The following is a 16,710-nucleotide window of genomic DNA, read 5'->3' as shown; positions in this document are numbered from 1 at the left end:
GGTAGTTGTGAATTTCCTGCATTGTGCAGGGGGTTGGACTAGATGACCCTGGTGGTCCCTTCCAACTCTATGATTCTAGTCCTGCGTGGGGCCCCTCATTCAGCTTCAGAGATGGGGTGGGATACCCCAGTCGGTCTCCTGCCGGCCTCCATGTCCCAACATTGGCCCTGCCATGCCTGGAACTAGCGGTGGCTCCCTGAAGAGAAGAAGAAGAGTTGTTTTTTATATGCCGACTTTCTCTACCACTTAAGGGAGAATCAAACCGGCTTAAAATCACCTTTCCTCCCCCTGCCCATAACAGACACCCTGTGAGGTAGGTGAGGCTGAGAGCTGGAAGAGAGGTGTGACTAGCCCAAGGTCACCCAGCGGGCTTCATGTGGAGGAGTGGGGAATCAAACCGGTTCTCCAGATTAGAGTCCACCACTCTTAACCACTCTGGCTCTCAGAGGCGGGAACCAAGGCTTTGAATTGACCCCTGTCTCTCTCTCTCTCTCACTTTTCCGTCTAGGATATGGAGAACAAAATCAGAAGTACGCTGAATGAGATCTATTTTGGAAAAACGAAGGACATCGTCAATGGGTTGAGGTAATGAATGGGGGCTGCCCCCTTGTGGCAGTTTCCCCCCCTCTGGCAGCTCATTGACTTTCCCCCACCCAACAAGGCTTCCTGTTACTTCAAGATCACTTGCATAGGGTGCCTTTTTGGGAACGTACCTGTGGGTGTCCCAGTAAAGCCCTCTTCCGTCATCACCTTGTAAGGCCTGCTAAATTTGTATCCATCTTACTAGACACGGTTTGGGTGGTTAAATTCTGTCATGTGCTTGATCTTTTTAGCCCTTTTCAAACTGAAACCACCCTGGCTGGTGGGTGGGGAATGGGTGGAGGGATTGGAAAGCTTTGGGTGGCTTTATTTTCTTCAGCTAAATTCAGGCAGCTTTACAACCCAAGGTGAAATACTCAGGGCATCAAGATGCAATCACTGAAACCACAAAACAAAAATCTACCCTGGACTACAGCAGTAAAAATTAAAACGCAATAATCACCAGATGCCAGCGAAGGCCCAAGGAGTAGTATTCAGAGCTGGAGAACAAGCGAATGATTATGAAATCCATGCCATCCCCAACTTTCCCTCCCTGGAGAACTCCAGTCCCAAACAGCGTCATGTGAAGGATGCTGCTGTGTGCCAGAAGAACAGCTCTGTGGGGGCAGGGTAGCTTGCTACCCACATCCCATAAACATTATTTTCTTAATCTGTTCTGAAATGAGACAGACATCCTGGCGAGGTGCCTCTCATTCAGTAGGGCTGTTAAACTTGTCGCTTCTTAAAATAAGGGGAGTTCAGCTCTGCTTTCCCCCCATTTCCTCTCTCTGCTGTCCCTTCTCGGCTTTCTTGGGTGGCTCCCAGTGGTTTCCTTTGGCTTCTCTGGTCCTGGGGCTTCTCTGACCTGTTCTTTCTCCTCCTTTGCTTCCCCCTCCCCCTTTCCGTTTCCACACCTGCTCTCTTCAGATCTATTGATGCTATTCCTGACAACCAAAAGTATAAGCAGTTGCAGAGAGAACTCTCCCAGGTGTTGACCCAGCGCCAGATGTACATTCAGCCGGATAACTAAGCCGGCCCAGGTACCCGCCCCTTGCCCCCCCACTAGCCTGCAAGGTACCCCACTCAGCACTAAAACAACTCTTAACATGACCAAGGGAAGGCAGCTTTGCTTTGAGCATGCCGGCTGCATTCTCACAAACTAACCCCTAATGTGGGCAGCCTGCTGGCTCCTTTCCCCCACTCACGAGGTCAGGGTTATTCCGTTCTTCATACCCTTGATTGTTCACTGTTGTCCTCACATGTGAAGTTCTTGGCTTCTGAAACGTGTGTGCAGTGTGTGCTTTTGGTTTGAGCATGGGGGGGGGAAGGGGTCAAGAAAATAGCATGGGAGGGGGGCTGTAACCTAAAACTCACAGCTCTGGGCAAGTACTTCTGAGGTCTCGATTCTGTGAAAAGAGCAGCACTGATAACTTTAGTTGTGCAGAAACAACACATGTTCGGCCGGTTGCTCCCATTTTGCTGAACTACGTTGACTAAACCGTGGAAGGGAAGAGAGGCTGGGGGCCCCTCCCCTCGATGTTCTGTTTGGTCTCCCCCTCTGGCTGATGAGACTTCATTGGGTGTTGCCAACATACATTCCGAAAGATGTCGTCACGGGGCAAGAGGCAGGAAACTTGCTATTTTTTAAAGTGGTGGTTAATGAGAGCTGAATCCTGTGGCTTTTCTGCACTGCTGTGAGTTATGCCTCCGAAGACAGCAGAGTCGGGGGGTGGGGGGTGTCTTGATGGGAGCAGAGCTTGTATTTGGCCCCTTGGGCCCCCCATTGATGGACCAAGCACCAAGACCCCTTCTGCCAGTGCTGCCTTTCCTGCGTTCATAAGGGACCAAACAGAAGGCTCTGCTGGCGGTGGGACTCCGGAAAGGCCCAGAGCAGTGGCCTCTGGGTAGCCAGCTGTGCTGTGGCACACCTGTCCCCCTAGATCATGCCCCCCCCAGCACAGGGAGGTTGTTTGCTTGGGTTGTAGTAGCTCAGGCTGCATGCCCACGACTAACCAGGAGTCGGCCTAACCGTCCACTCACGACTCCAGTTCCTAACCGACTGACCTCTTCTTTAGCTGCATTGGTCTGAAGGTAGGCAAAAATCCAGCTGGTGTGGTTGAGGGGTGGGGGGAAATTGTGCTTAAAAATGCCTGAATATGTGTAAGTCTTAGAATCATAGAGTTGGAAGGGACCACCAGGGTCATCTAGTCCAACCCCCTGCACAATGCAGGAAATTCACAACTACCTCCCCCAGTCTTGTGAGGACTGAGAATGGAAATGGCTGCAGATAGGGCTGGGGTGGGTGGCTTGAAGTCGAAGAAAAGGTTGGGGGCATCTCTGGGCCCAGGTGAAGCAGTTTGTTGCTCCAAACAAGCTGCATTGCCCCCCACCTAGGCCAGGCCTGGGCTGGCAGGGAGGCCAATCTCTTCCTGCACTTACATGCATACATGAAGCTGCCTTATCCTGAGTCAGACACTTGGCCCATCGACATCAGTCCGGTCAGCTCTGCATGGCTGAGGCTCTCCATGGTCTCGGGCAGAAAAGGTTCTTTCACATCAGCTACTCCCTGGTCTTTTCAACTGGAGATGTCGGGGATTGAACCTGGGATCTTCCGCGTGCCAAGCAGACGCTGGCCCACTGAGCCTCTGCTACCGATCACCAGGAGCCAGCTGAGCCTCTGCCACCATAGCGTTCAAACTCTTCTCTGGGTGCAAGGAAAAGGCAGCAGTGGGTGGGAATACTGTGTTTTGGGGCTGCTCACTCACCAGGAGCCACCTTCTGAGTAAGACCGGGGGAAACGCCTGGGCCTGGCTTCTCTGCAGTTGGCTATCACCTCTGCTTTGGGTTCCCTTGGGAGCCGGTGCTTCCCCCTAGGAAGCAGAATCTCAGGTTCTGGGCTTGAAACCCCTCCTTGGGAAAGCAGATTTTCCCACCCCCCTGCAAAAGTGCAGTCTTCCTTCCCAATAGCTGGGGGGGGGGGCACCTCTGTATCAGCACCCGACCACCATTTGCCACTCCTTAATCTCCCCCTCCCCTGTCCTTCTCCCCCCTCCAGGTCTGTGCAGACTTTTGCGGACAAATCAAAGCAAGAAGCGCTTAAGAACGACCTGGTGGAGGCTTTGAAGAGGAAGCAGCAAAGTTAAAAACTCGTCCTCGGGTGGCCATGCTGACGGGAGACGCCGTGCCCTCGTTAGATCCCCCCCTTTCCCTAGAAAACATTTTTTTCTCGCGCCCTCTGCCCCCCCGCCCCATCATTTTTTGTCACATTACGTCCCGCATCTGATACTCTTCCACCTGCGAGCGCCACCTCACCCCCCCCATGAATAAAGCTGTATAAACTTTTTCCAGTCTCTTGCAGCTTAATTTGCAGCACATTTTTATTATCAGAAACTGGGGATGCATTTCTGTGAAGAAATCGACATCGTTGTTTTTTTTGGCTCCCCCCACCCCAATCCATGTTCCGTCTTTCTCTCCGCCCCCTAGGCTGCCTCCTCTCCCATCTTTTGTTACATTGGTGTAAAAAATGTAAAACGAGCAAAAAAAAACTTTATTCAATACTGTGGTGTGTGAAAGAGGACAAGAGAGACCCCTGGATTAACTTGTTCCGTGTATGTTTGGGGAAAGCCGGGTCAGACGAATGGAGGGGGGAGCCGAGGGCTGCCCCCCACCCGCCGTGCTTTGTGAGGGATGCCCGAGTCGAGTCGGTGGTGGTGGGCAGCCCCCGCTCTTGGAAATGGGGGTGGGAAGGGCGGGGTGGTTTCTATGGAATGCAATAGAGGGGTTATTTTTTATTTGTAATGCTTGAACTTGAACCTACATCTTATTATTGAGTCTCCATACTAAAAGAATAAATTGCACAAAAAAAATATTCCTGGGACTTCCCAGTTCTTCCCTTCCCCTGGTTGTTCATTGGTGATGGTTGTACATTGCACTTGCTTGCCTCTTGTTCTTCAGTCTTTTAGCTGATCTGTTATTATGCATCAGTTTTAATTTATTTTATGCTCTGCTTTTTGTTCTGAACAGCTGCCGCCAAAATGGCTACTGCCAGCTTGTGTTGAGAAGGGGATACAGGCAATTGTGGAAAGTCACCAGTGTCCCGTCCCCCCCAATAGGTTAATGGTGGATGGCAGTTGAGGCCCTGCCCTGCATCAGAAAGGCAGAGGTACATGCAGAAGAGGATCCTTGCTAGTCGCCTCCATAGAAGAAGAAGAGTTGGTTTTTATATGCTGACTTTCTCTGCCACTTAAGGAAGAAGCAAACTGGCTTACAATCACCTTCCCTTCCCCACAACAGACACCCTGTGAGGTAGGTGGGGCTGAGAAGAGTGACTTGCCCAAGGTCACCCAGCTGGCTTCATGTGGAGGAGCGGGGAAACAAATCCAGTTCACCAGATTAGCCTCCGCCGCTCATGTGGAGAAGTGGGGACTCCAACCCGGTTCTCCAGATCAGAGTCCACCACTCTTAACTACTACACCACACTGGCTCTCAAATAGCCAGGTGGACCATTAAGTAGCCACGTGCCACCACATTAACATGCAATCAGATGGTATGCTCAACTTGCGCTTGGGCTATGCTACATGAATCACCCCCTGGAATGCTTGCAGGGCACCTCTCACATAGAGCAATTAGTTTGTCCTGACACTGTGTCAACAGGAAGCACATATTATAATGTACAGCTTTGAGCTCTGTTCCTTTACTTGGATAGGTCATTCTTGTCAGATCTCGTAAGCCAAGTGTGGTCGGCCCAGGTTAGTATTTGGATGCGGGACCATCAACCAAGTCCAGGGTCACTACAGACCCACATCTGAACCTCTCGTGCCTTGAACACTCTCCATAAGTCAGCTGCGACTTGAGGGCACCTTCACACCACCACCATGAGCTCCAGATGCTTAGTTGCAAGGTGCCCAGTGTGGGCAGTTCACTTAGATGGACTGAAAAATAGTCAGCCAGTCCATGAAAGGCAGGGCTAAGTGTACGCTTGCCTGTTATAGCAGCGGTTAGCTTCAAAACACCAGCCATGAGGGACCAAATAACGTTTTTGCCTACTGCCCCTTACTGTGGGCTGTCTGGTCTCTACTGGAAACAGGATTCTGGATTAGACAGACGATCCCCTTGACCAGCGCTGCTTGAGCTCTGCAAAGATACAGACCTACAGGCAGAGATCAACCCCTTCTCCCCAAACTCACACAATCAGAAAGTTCTTAAAAAGTGTTGTAGCAATACTTCAGGGATGGAGAGATTTCCTCTGGGGAAGGAATTAACAACATGCACAGAGAGATTGGATAGGAGTTTTATTCCCCCCTCCCCGCCCACACACACACACTGTGTATATCCTAAGAAATGCCCTATGCATGCACCACAGAGATTCCAGTCCCTTACACCTGGCCTGAACAAAGAGAGGTGGAACCTGATCGGTGAAGATAAAGATCCACAAAGAGGTAGCTTCTACCTTTAGCACTAGTAGTGAATTCCCGTCGTGCTTGAAATATGAGACCTGCGTCCCGTAATTCCTCCCTTTTCTATTTTGATGGGGATGGAGAACCATGTCCAACTCAGACCTTGTTTGGTCCATTAAGGGGTGAGGAGTTTAGTGCTGAAGACCTGCCTTCTTTGGACCAGGCCCCAGGAAGACAGAGAAGGCATGAACAGACATCTCTGGGGTCAGGAGGTCCAAAGTCCCTTTGGCCAGGTTTCTCCACCACAATGACACTCGCTGCACTCTTCCGTCGGCATCCGTCAGCTGTCATGAAGATCCTCCTGTGAACCAAGGAGAGCACCTCTCTCTTCAAGCAATGGAGGCGCCTGCTGCCGATAGGCAAGGAATTGGAACGAAATCTGAAGCGGAGAGTTAAAGACTATTCATGCAACTGGCAAAGATGCTTTTGGCTTTGGAACAGCCTCTATTCTGGCACTAAAACAGTGTGTAGGAAGGCGTAACTGTGTGTAGAAGATGGAGGTTCTATTAGCGTAAAGGTAAAGGTCCCCCGTGCAAGCACCAGGTCATTTCTGACCCATGGGGTGACGTCACATCCCGACGTTTACTAGGCAGACTTTGTTTTACGGGGTGGTTTGCCAGTGCCTTCCCCAGTCATCTTCCCTTTACCCCCAGCAAGCTGGGTACTCATTTTACCAACCTCGGAAGGCTGAGTCAACCTTGAGCCGGCTACCTGAAACCAACTTCCATTGGGATCAAACTCAGGTCATGAGCAGAGCTTGGACTGCAGTACTGCAGCTTATAGTGACTAAGAAATCTAACTTGATGGACAGTGCACCTCTGGCCACCAGCTGTGGGGACAAATAGAAGCCTTGCCAGAGGCTAGGGAAAAAATTCCACTATAGGGGATTTGGGGGAGGACTAAGTCACACTATGGGGGGGGGGGTTGCAGCATCTCCCTGTCCCCTGGGAGAGGCATTTCAGGAGAAGGGAGGCAGGGAAGCCCTGGAAGCTCAAATTTTCTGCAAGTTCCAAGCCCCGTCCTGTGAGCTTTATCAGGGCCTGGAGGTGGCCCTTGCTGGAACCGGAAGCTGACCTGTGATAACCTCTGGAGCTGCCTCTGGCCAGTGGGGTTGCTGCTCCAGCTAGCTCCGCAGTGCCTACTTTGACTGGCAGAGAAAGGTCTTGCCCATTACCTGCTGCCCAAGATCCTTCAGGAGGTGCTGTGGGCCTTATGCCTGCCACTTGTGGGTCCTGTCGCTGAGCTATAGGCCCCTTTGCCTGACGTGCATCACTGGGTTAGCCGGTTCAGGATTATGCAAAGTATCACTTCTGTTGCTGCCTCCACTCTTTCAGAGCAGGCCCTGGAGGCTCCACAGCTTCTTTCCAGCCGTAGAATTAAAAGGATACAAATACATCAAGAGAGAGGACCCCTAAACTGCCGATCAGCCAGGGGAGATGGTGGACAATGTAGCTGCCTTCGCTCTGACCTCGGTCTGGGTTCTTCAGCAGGACGCTCACGCCGTACAAGGTGTTCCCGAGCATCACCAGGGCAAAGAGGGAGTAGGAGATGCCGCTGGTGGACTTCCTCTTGAACTGTAAGGAGAGGGAAAGGGGTTTAGTCCAAGGCCTGGGGAGCAGCCACTTGTGCCTCTCCGTTGAGGTCTGGTGAGGGGGGAGGGCTGCACTGGGAATTCTAGGTGCCCTTTTGGCCACCCCATCTCAAAAAAAGATCTGGAGCTGGGAAAGATGCAGAAGGAGGGGAAGCCCAAATGCTGAAGGGGCTTGAAGATCCTGCCCTACAAGGAAGAGTAAGAATGTAGAGCTTTTTAGTTGGGGGAGAGGGGGAAGAAACAAATAATAAGGAAGGGGTGGGGGGCTGATGGAGAATTACAAGATTAGCCACAGTGAATGCAGACAGAAAGCAGCAGGGAAATGATTCCTTCCCTTCTATCATATAGAGAAACTTTGGGTCACCAAAGAAAATGGGACAGTAATTTCATGACTGCTAGAAGCATTTGATCATATAATGCACAGTAGACACGTGGGATTCACTGCCCCAAGTTGTAAAATGATTGCCACTAATGACATCAGCTTTGAAAGGGGCACAGTCATAAGAAAATAAGTCTTAACTGCTATGAGTCATAAGAATGAAATAGAAAATCCATTTACAGAGGCAGTCTACCTTTCAATGCCAGAAGCTGGGAACAGACGGAAGGTCTCTTGCCTTTGTACTGCTCTGATCCAGTCAGGCAATTCTTATTCTACATTCTGGATTTCACCAGTGGGCCTCTGGGCTAAGATTCTAGCTTGGTTCACAGTCGAGAACTTCTGCATCCAGGCCACGCTTCAGGAACCTTTTCGTTGCATTCTTCTGCTCTCTGACCTCTTGTTTACTAACTCAATACCTTTGCAATGTCTCTTGCGCAGCCTGGACTGAACAAAGAGTTCCCAACAAGCCCTAGACCTCAGCAAGGTTGGCAGAAGCCCCTCCAGCTCTGGATTTGGGGGGGGGGCCCTCCCAAAAATCCATTGGCTTGAAATACTTACATTTTTGTAGATCTGGGGGACTCGAGAGAGCAGGTACAGCAGAGATGAAATGGACCCAATCACAAAGCCAATAATTTCCTTCTTGGTGAAGGGCTGCAGAAAAAAGAGGCAGTCAGTTGGCCAAAAGCCCGCAGAATTCTTAAGGAGTTCCCACTCAAAAAGAAGCCACAGCAGAAAAGAAAGGCAACAAGATCCATTCATAGGGAAATCTCACTACAAAGTTAGAAATCCCGATTAGACCCAAAAAAAAGCTCCTTGTGCCAAGAGAAGATGCCCCTTGCCAGAGGAAAGCATGCCTGCAAGCCAAACAGATCTGCAAGATCCAGTCCATTTTCTCTCAACTAAAGGGTGCTTTGGAATTTACAAGACTTTCCCCCCACTACTCCCTCCGATCCCCACATCTGGGAGACCGTAGACACTTCCGGTCACCCCCATCTAAAAAAAACCCCAAACCCACAACATATCCTAGGGTCTGAAAAAAGGCAACTGGTATGAGGCTAAAGAGCAAGGAACAGCGTAAGACTCAGCTTTTCAGTGGAAGGAAAGAAGGATTGAGGAGAAGGGCCACGCTTGACCAAGGAGAAGATTATAGGTGGAGGGGAGAAGACAAGCCATAGAACATGGGATCTTCCGATCCAAGTGATGGGCAGAGAGAATATTCCAAATCCTTTGCATAATGTTATCATTAGTGTATTGTGTTCACAAGATGCAGCAAAAAGGAGATTGGACAGAATCACAGAAGGCCAGTGGCTATTAGCCCTCTCAGCTAAGTGGAGCCTCCATGTTCAGAGGTAGCATCTCTTGACACCCAGGTAGGGCACCATCAAGGTAGGGCTGCGGCCAGCATAGGCCTTTTTGCAAACCTGTGGGAAGCGCTTAGCCTTTGCTGCTAACAGGATACGGAACTACGTGGGCTCCTGGCCAAACCCTGCAGGGCTGCTGCACTGTCCCACTAGAGAAAGGCTACTCATTTGGTGACAAACTCTCTCCGAATAACGACTTGTGCTAGACTGCCCTGAAGCCTCCCTCTGGGTGCCTCCTCTGGCAGGTCAGCAGTCTGGACAGAACCAGCGGCTGAGCCCAGATTAAGAGTGGTTATCACACCCACTGAACTGCGTCCACAATCACCCGCCCGCTCCATAACGGAAAGGAACGTGCCTCCCATCTGTGGTCGTCGGTCTCGATGGAGAGAAGCATCCTTCCTTGGAACAGCTGCGTTCCCTCGCTGCTGTGAGGCAGGGGCCTGCCCAGCAAGGTCGTTGTAGACGCTGTTCCCAGCAACAGGATGGCAAAGACTGCATTGATCGGTGCAGAAACTGTAGGTAGAGGGAGAAATTGGATAGGGTAGAGCATCTGTGTCCTAGCCTAAGTGAATTTTGCTTTAATTTTTCTCCAAGTGAGGGCTTAACACCAGGTTTTGGTGTTTTTCACCAGGTTTGTTATTTCATACGCAAGTATACGAACGAGACTGCCTCATACCAAATCAGACCACCCAGCGCAGTAGAGCAAAGGCACAGTAGAGAGGATCTGAACACCCCTCCACATCTGTTTTGCTCTCTGAGGACGGCTAAAATACCAAAGGATCTTGTCCAAGATATAAACCCCAAAGCATTATAAGATATCTCGAAAAGAGAGAGGCAATTTGGTTTATCTGCAGACAGGAAGTTGTTCAGAGTTCAGCCACCTTCCTGAAGATTATGAAAGGCAATGATTAGACCAAAGAGGCGCTGGGGCTGAAAGCATTGCCCTTGCGCTGGCTGGCTGACCACAGAGCCTTTTGGTCAGATGTGCGGGGATTAGGCTGGTTCCTCAGGGCAGGGGTCAGGCTGAAATTTGCAATGAATTATGCCTCAGAGAATATGCAGAGGGCATTTTCCTCATCAACACCTACGCCCAACCTGGAAATTTAGGGGACTCTGCCAGCATCTTCCATGAAGACTGGAGCCCCCAGAACTTCTCAGAGTGTTAACTTGCTGCAAAGCAGTGATGGGCATTTGGCCCGTGCCAAGAGGCACCAACTGCCACGTTGCCTGCTGCCGCACTGAACCCTTGCCCAGAGAAGGGGATCGGGGCCTGAGCTCCTGGGCATGTTTAGCCCACAGGGACAGACAGGATTTCATCTGAACTCAAAAGGGCTCTGCCTCAGTTTAGTCATTTTAGCTTCTAGGGTCAGTTCAGGCTTGATTTGATCTAAAACCCACTGATTTGTTGTTGTTTTTGGCGGTCCACAGTATCCGTAACCCTCTCTTCCAACACCACAGTTCAAAGGAATCTACTTTCTTATCAGTTTTCTTCATTGTCCAGCTCTCACACCCATACAGAGTAATAGGGATCACGATGGCATGAATTAACTTAGTGCTTAGTAAATGGTGCTTAGTAAATGGTTACTTACAGCTTCTGTTCTGGTTCTTAATTTTGTAGTACAGGTAGAGAGAGATCATGAGGAGGTCAGCCAGGACATAATAGATGGCCGTGTAAACCTACGGGCAGGAGAGATGCCATTAGTAAAGTGAGGAAAGCAGATCCCCAAAGAGATCCAGAGCTCTCCACCCGGGCAACCCCACCTTGGCGCCAAGAGCAGCCAAATTTAACAGCCGTGCATAAGCCATGCAAACAATCCTCCTCCCCAAACTCAGCTCACGGAAGAGAAATGGCTTTGCTTTCTCCGCAGGCTGTTTGAGACCTATCCAGATCAACAGAAGTGTGTGTGTGTGTGGGGGGAGGCCCTTACCTGCAGGGGCAGCTGGTCAGCCAAAACCGATCCAATGAAGTTCAGTAGGTCTCCCCCCAGCCATCCCAAGAGGAAGTAGATGGACAGGGCCTGATCCATGATGCCGGTTTTGCAAGCCTGATAATATTGGCTGAAGGACAGGAGCAGAGAGAGAACAGGTTAGGACTGGAAAGGACCACTTGCCAGAGAGGGGGGGATAAATCGCTTCCAGGCAACCTCACTAGGACGAGCCAAGTTCAGTTTGTTCCTTTTAAGGCCCCAGGGTATCATTAAGCCGAGCTATTTACTGCTGCCCCAGAGGGTCGGGCCAGAACCAACGGGTTGAAATTAAAAGAGTTTCCGTCTAGACATTAGGAAGAGTTTCCTAACAGTTAGAGCGGCTCCTCAGTGGAACAGGCTTCCTCGGGAGGTGGTGAGCTCTCCTTCCCTGGAGGTTTTAAAGAGGAGGTTTGATGGCCATCTGTCAGCAATGCTGATAATGTGACCTTAGGCAGATGATGAGAGGGAAGGCATCTTGGCCATCTTCTGGTCACTGGGGGTGTGGTGGTGGTGGGAGGTAGTTGTGAGTTTCCTGCATTGTGCAGGGGTTGGACTAGATGATCCTGGTGGTCCCTTCCAACTCTATGATTCTAAGCTTGTGAAACTCACTGCCACAGGACGCAGCAACAGCCACCCTCTCAGGGAACGGCAGAAGTTCTCGGAGGACACGCTATGAGACATGTCTAAATGGATCCTCCACAGTGAGAGGCAGTGTACCTCATACCCATCATGGGGGACAGCAACAGCAGGCGTCATTGGGTTCCTTGCCTGTCAGCCTTCCAGGGGCTCCTGGCTGGCCACTGTGTGTGTATGGGGTGTGTGTGCTGGACTATACGGGCCCAGCAAGGGCTCTCCTGATGTCCACCCACTGTGCTGCCAGTCACAGGTCAGCAAGCAAATGAGCTTTGGAGAGGACGTTTGCAGGGCCCCGGCGGAGATTTAGAGTCAAGCCAGTTTACAATACAAGAAATGAACCTCTCAGAGGAGAGTGGGCGCAGAAGGCTCTTCTGCTCTCTAGGAGATTGGGGGGGCTTATGTGCAGAAGCCCCAAGGCTTTGGCAGGTGGATGGATCTTTCTACGGCTGAGCCCTCATCGGCAGCAGGCTAATCCTGTTGTTCCAGGATAAATACCAAAGAGCAGAACTGTTCAGCAAATCATAGAATTGGAAGGGACCACCAAGGTCATCTAGTCCAACCGCCTGCACAAGGCAGGAAACTCACAACTACCTCCCCACACACACCCCCAGTGACCCCTACTCCATGCCCAGAAGATGGCCAAGATGCCCTCCCTTCTCATGATCTGCCTAAGGTCATAGAATCAGCATTGCTGACAGATGGCCATCTAGCCTCTGCTTCAAAACCTCCAGGGAAGGAGGTTTACTCTGATTTAAAATTTTATAGGCAACATTTGCAGTTGTTGTTGGTGGCACTTTTCTGTAAGGAGCCAAACCGTTTCAGGATGTCCCAAGCCGCTCCAGGCACCAAGGAGGAGAAGGAAGTGGAGCTGTGGCAACCCACTTGCGGAGAAGGCCCGTGTCCTAGGCCAGGAAGTGAGTCACTCCTCCAACATCGCTTAGATTCACAACCACAGTCCCGCCCAAATCATTCCGGGGCAGAAGAAATAGCACGTGAGTTCCCCTTCCTAGGATCTCCCACCCAGGATTCTGGGCTCTCAGGCATGCAAGAGGAACCGGCCTTTTACTTACGGGAAGGAAGCCGCAGCAAAGCAGAAGATGGAAACCAGGCCCAGCACCACGCTGGCGATGTCCCAGCCGTCCCGAGCACATTCAGAGAAGACGTCCCACACCCACTGGGAGCCATTGGGGCAGTCCGAGAAATTCCCGTGGAGGGAATCCCAAAACTGAACAGCCATCGAGAGCGCGGGGTGGGTGGGAGACCCAATCGGCACCCCTCACGCAAAACACAGGGGGAAGGATCTGCCCATAGCTGGACTGCAGACCTGCCAGGGAGGACAAAGAGCATGCAACTATTTTAACAGTAATTCACCGCAGAGGGAGCTGAGTTCCAATCCAGCCTCAGCCATGGATCCGATACACGGCTTCAGGTAGGGCACTCTCATGTAAACACATAAACTAGACGGATCACAAAACTGGTTTAACCACAACGACTTCCTTTACAAAGAGCTGGCAATTATAAATCTCTGACGATGCAGAGAATCCTATGTTTCTCCACTGGTCCACAATCCTATGTTTCTACACTGGTCCACAAAAACCAGTGGGAGAACATTTTAATCTTCCCAGTATTTCCACTGCTGGCCAAAAAAGCAGCAGAAATTTCAGAGAAAGAGATCTCCATTCCTACTCCTGTCGAAGTGACCTTGGACTGAACTACTGTTGGTCTCTTAAGGTGCTACTGGAGTCTACTAAATCTAACCGTCACACTTCCTGGGATTGTGTGTTCGAGAGCCATGGCGTGTCTGCGGTCAGCCTCATTTCGCCAGCTGTGAGGTTAACTTTCTCTGGGATTCTCAGGCCTCAAGGCTCAATGACCCCGACAGCTTAAACACCACCAACAAAGAGATGGGACAGATTTATTATTGAGGGCAGGTTTATCAAGAGCTATGAGTAATCTTAACTAAATGGAGCCTCCAAGGTCAGATGCAGTCTCTCTCTGAACACCATATACTGGGGGGAAGAGGAAGATGCCCATTACATCCTGCCTGCCATCTGGAAACAACGATGGACTAAACCCAGCAAAGTCATTCTGGTGTTCTTAACAATAAATGTGTCTTATTTTTAAATAGCTTCTTCAGAAGAAGACGGATGTGTGGTGATCACATTTTAAGAACAACTGCAGGGGGCAAGCAAGAACACGGCAGTCGAGGTGACGCCATATCCCTGCGAGGATGACCAACTGCCCGTGACCTCACTTTGCAAGCAGGGCTTTGCAAAAGGGTCATGAATAAGAAAGTGCTCAAGTAAGCAAAGAGCCTTTAGCAATTCCGTCTGCTGAGAATTGCTCACGCAGCACTCAAAGCTCTGGAAAACAGGCCTGTCCCGTGAAGACCTGTCCTTTTGGCTTGGCTTCTTCACTCCGATGGATCAGGTTTCCAAGCCGGGCCTCTTTCAGCAAGGGAAGAACTGGGAAACTTTGCGTTGCCGGTAAAGAGGAGAACAGGCAGTCCCATTTTGGGGGAAAAAGTCACCGCAAACAAATGAGGGGCTCACAGGGCACATTCAGCTCAGGATTCCTGCCCCTTTTCTCTGCTCCCTTCAGTGCTTTCGAGAGAGACTTGGACACATAAAGCCAGGGGAGTAAAACAATAATAATCCCCATTTATCAGCAAGAAGGAAATGGAGGTCAACCGGGATTGGCCCAAATGCCAAGTTCAGGCAGAGTATCTTCACAGCAAGGATGGATCTGAACCCAGGGCACAACCAATAGTCCTCATTTTCAGTCTTAGGTAATGGGGTACATGAAAACCTGTGGGGCCCCCAGCCACATACAGTAATGCTAAAGGTGGGGTGCAAACATAATTTTAGGGCCAGTCATGCCATGGGGCTGAGATGAGTCCCCCCCAAAACTCGAACTCCTAGCCCCCCAAACTGAGAGATGGCACATGATTGGAGCGAGACCCTTGCTTTAACCGGGGCTTGGAAAAGGAAAGTTAGGGAGGGGGCTGAGCCCTGTCCCAATGCGGCCCTCCGCTGAGATGTACCCGCGGACCAGCCCCCCTCCCCGCCTCTTCAGGGCTCCAAATGCACCCCAGGCGTCCTTTCTTGGCCCGCATCCCTGGGAAGGAGGCCGGTGCGCCACCCCTGCACTCCCAAATGCCAACCCAAACCTCTGGAGACCCAACTCTATCGCCAAGGAGTAGGGTTGCCAACCTCCAGGTAGTCTACAAGAAAAACTCAACACCACTGTTAATATAAGATAGTCGTAAGAACCAAACAGGGCGGGCTCGAAATATCAATCTAACATCAATATTATACAAAGTTAAGCAATACAATTACAATACAATACAAATGCAACAAATACTATACAAATGTGCTACTCAATAACAAAGTTCAGTAAACGCAACAAAAGCCCAACGGCGGTCTCCGAAGAAGGGATTTGCTCTGCGTCCCCTCTTCGGAGCTATTTCGATGTTAGGTTGCTATGTTGAGCCTACCCTGTTTGGTTCTGACGACCACCTCCGGGTAGTAGCAGGAGACAACTGGTCCCCGGCGGGGTAAGGCTCAGTTCACCTGGAGACAAGGGCCAGTTGGGCTATTGGGCTCTATGACATTGGAGTCCCTCCCCTCCCCAAACCCCGCCCTCCTCGGGCTCCGCCCCCCAACACCTCCCAAGGATGGCAAAGAGGGACCAGGGGCGAAAAGGCACGGGCGCTTGAGCCTCCTTTCTTCCCTGTTCCAGCCAGGATGCAGCCAGGATCGAACGCACGGCCGTGCGTTCGATCCTGGCTGCATCCTGGCTGGAACAGGGAAGAAAGGAGGCTCAAGCGCCCGTGCCGTTTCGCCCCTGGCATCCTACCAGGGAGGCTGAATTAAGGAGACCCCCCCCCCACCTCCCCCTGGAAAAGGGCTCTTTCCAGCGCTCCGCCCCAGCCCGGGAACCGAGTAGTCCTTCCAAGCCAGAGAGAGAAAGAGAGCGAGCGCTCAGCCCCACCCCTGAGCATGGGCAGAGCGCCTTTCTTCTCCCCCCACCCCGCACCCTTTGCAAAGAAGGCAGGGACCGCACCCCGCAGGCTGAGCCGCCACCCCGGACAGACGCCGACCGCCACGGGGGGCCGCGCCGCTCGCGCTCGCCCACCCACCCCCGTTATCTGGGGTGGAGCCCCCTCCCCACTCACGGGAGCGCCGCTGCTCCCCTCCCCGGCAGGTGCGCCGCTGCCCCCGCACCCCCAGCGGACCTCTGCGCCGGGGCCGGCGGCGCCGCTTTTGTGTCCCCGCCCGCCCATCAGCTGACGGCGGAGCCCCGCCCCGCCCCCTCCCTCCCCCCGCCCGGCCTCTGAGCACGCGCCGAGTGCTTTCCCCCCCCCGCAAAGCCTTTTGCCTTTGCAAAAGGAGCGAAGCGCCTCTGAGCACGTGCAGAGCGCCTTGTCCTTCTTCTTGTTAATATTTTTTTAATTTGTGTAATATAAAACAAAACAAATACAATAACAACCAAAAACACAATAAAAAGAAAATGTAGGGGGGGGGGGAAATGACAAAAGAGTATCGATTTTAATCATACAAATGTATAAAGTCCAACCAAGCCAAAATACCCTCCACCCACCTTAAAAAGCGACCCTTCACCTGACTTCCGCCGAAGCGGCTAAACCGTTTTAAAAATTGTTAAAAATAATAATAATATAAAGGTAAATAAATGTGTTTCTATAACTCACTAACTAAAATAGTCAAATCCATTTTTGCCA

At 51.3% G+C, this 16,710-nt stretch overlaps 2 protein-coding genes across 3 annotated transcripts in view; one reads left to right on the top strand and one right to left on the bottom strand.

Annotated features, from left to right (window-relative positions):
- Positions 1 to 3,762, top strand: part of CAPZB (capping actin protein of muscle Z-line subunit beta) — a 55,141-nt gene extending 51,379 nt beyond the window's left edge. Inside the window, exons 8-10 of one of the 2 annotated variants that reach the window (XM_056864941.1) lie at positions 509 to 585; positions 1,507 to 1,619; positions 3,635 to 3,759. In XM_056864941.1, the coding sequence (XP_056720919.1) occupies positions 509 to 585; positions 1,507 to 1,609 (180 nt within the window). In that variant the 3' untranslated portion in view covers positions 1,610 to 1,619; positions 3,635 to 3,759. Of the gene's footprint in view, positions 1 to 508; positions 586 to 1,506; positions 1,620 to 3,634 lie in introns of both variants that reach the window. The other variant, XM_056864942.1, reaches the window with a different exon arrangement.
- A 2,553-nt stretch (positions 3,763 to 6,315) lies between these two features.
- SLC66A1 (solute carrier family 66 member 1) lies at positions 6,316 to 13,206 on the bottom strand. The gene is made up of 7 exons (XM_056865293.1): positions 13,040 to 13,206; positions 11,295 to 11,424; positions 10,956 to 11,043; positions 9,722 to 9,879; positions 8,564 to 8,656; positions 7,424 to 7,609; positions 6,316 to 6,414 (listed from the first exon to the last, which is right to left on the bottom strand). Exons 1-7 carry the CDS (start codon positions 13,204 to 13,206, stop codon positions 6,316 to 6,318), a joined length of 921 nt encoding a protein of 306 aa, XP_056721271.1.
- Positions 13,207 to 16,710: the final 3,504 nt, after the last annotated feature.

This window comes from Euleptes europaea, chromosome 19 (genome assembly GCF_029931775.1).
Source record: "Euleptes europaea isolate rEulEur1 chromosome 19, rEulEur1.hap1, whole genome shotgun sequence".
NCBI lineage: Eukaryota > Metazoa > Chordata > Lepidosauria > Squamata > Sphaerodactylidae > Euleptes > Euleptes europaea.
The sequence above is the reverse complement of the archived record's forward strand: the minus strand, read 5'-3'. Positions and strand labels throughout refer to the sequence as shown.

Coding starts and splice junctions, on each gene's coding strand:
- SLC66A1 (XM_056865293.1), bottom strand. CDS start 13,206: ATGGCTGTTCAGTTTTGGGATTCCCTCCACGGGAATTTCTCGGACTGC. Junction 7,610..8,563: donor TCCCCCAGATCTACAAAAAT/GTAAGTATTTCA, acceptor CTCTCCTTACAG/TTCAAGAGGAAGTCCACCAG. Junction 6,415..7,423: donor TCCTCTCTCTTGATGTATTT/GTATCCTTTTAA, acceptor TCTCCGCTTCAG/ATTTCGTTCCAATTCCTTGC.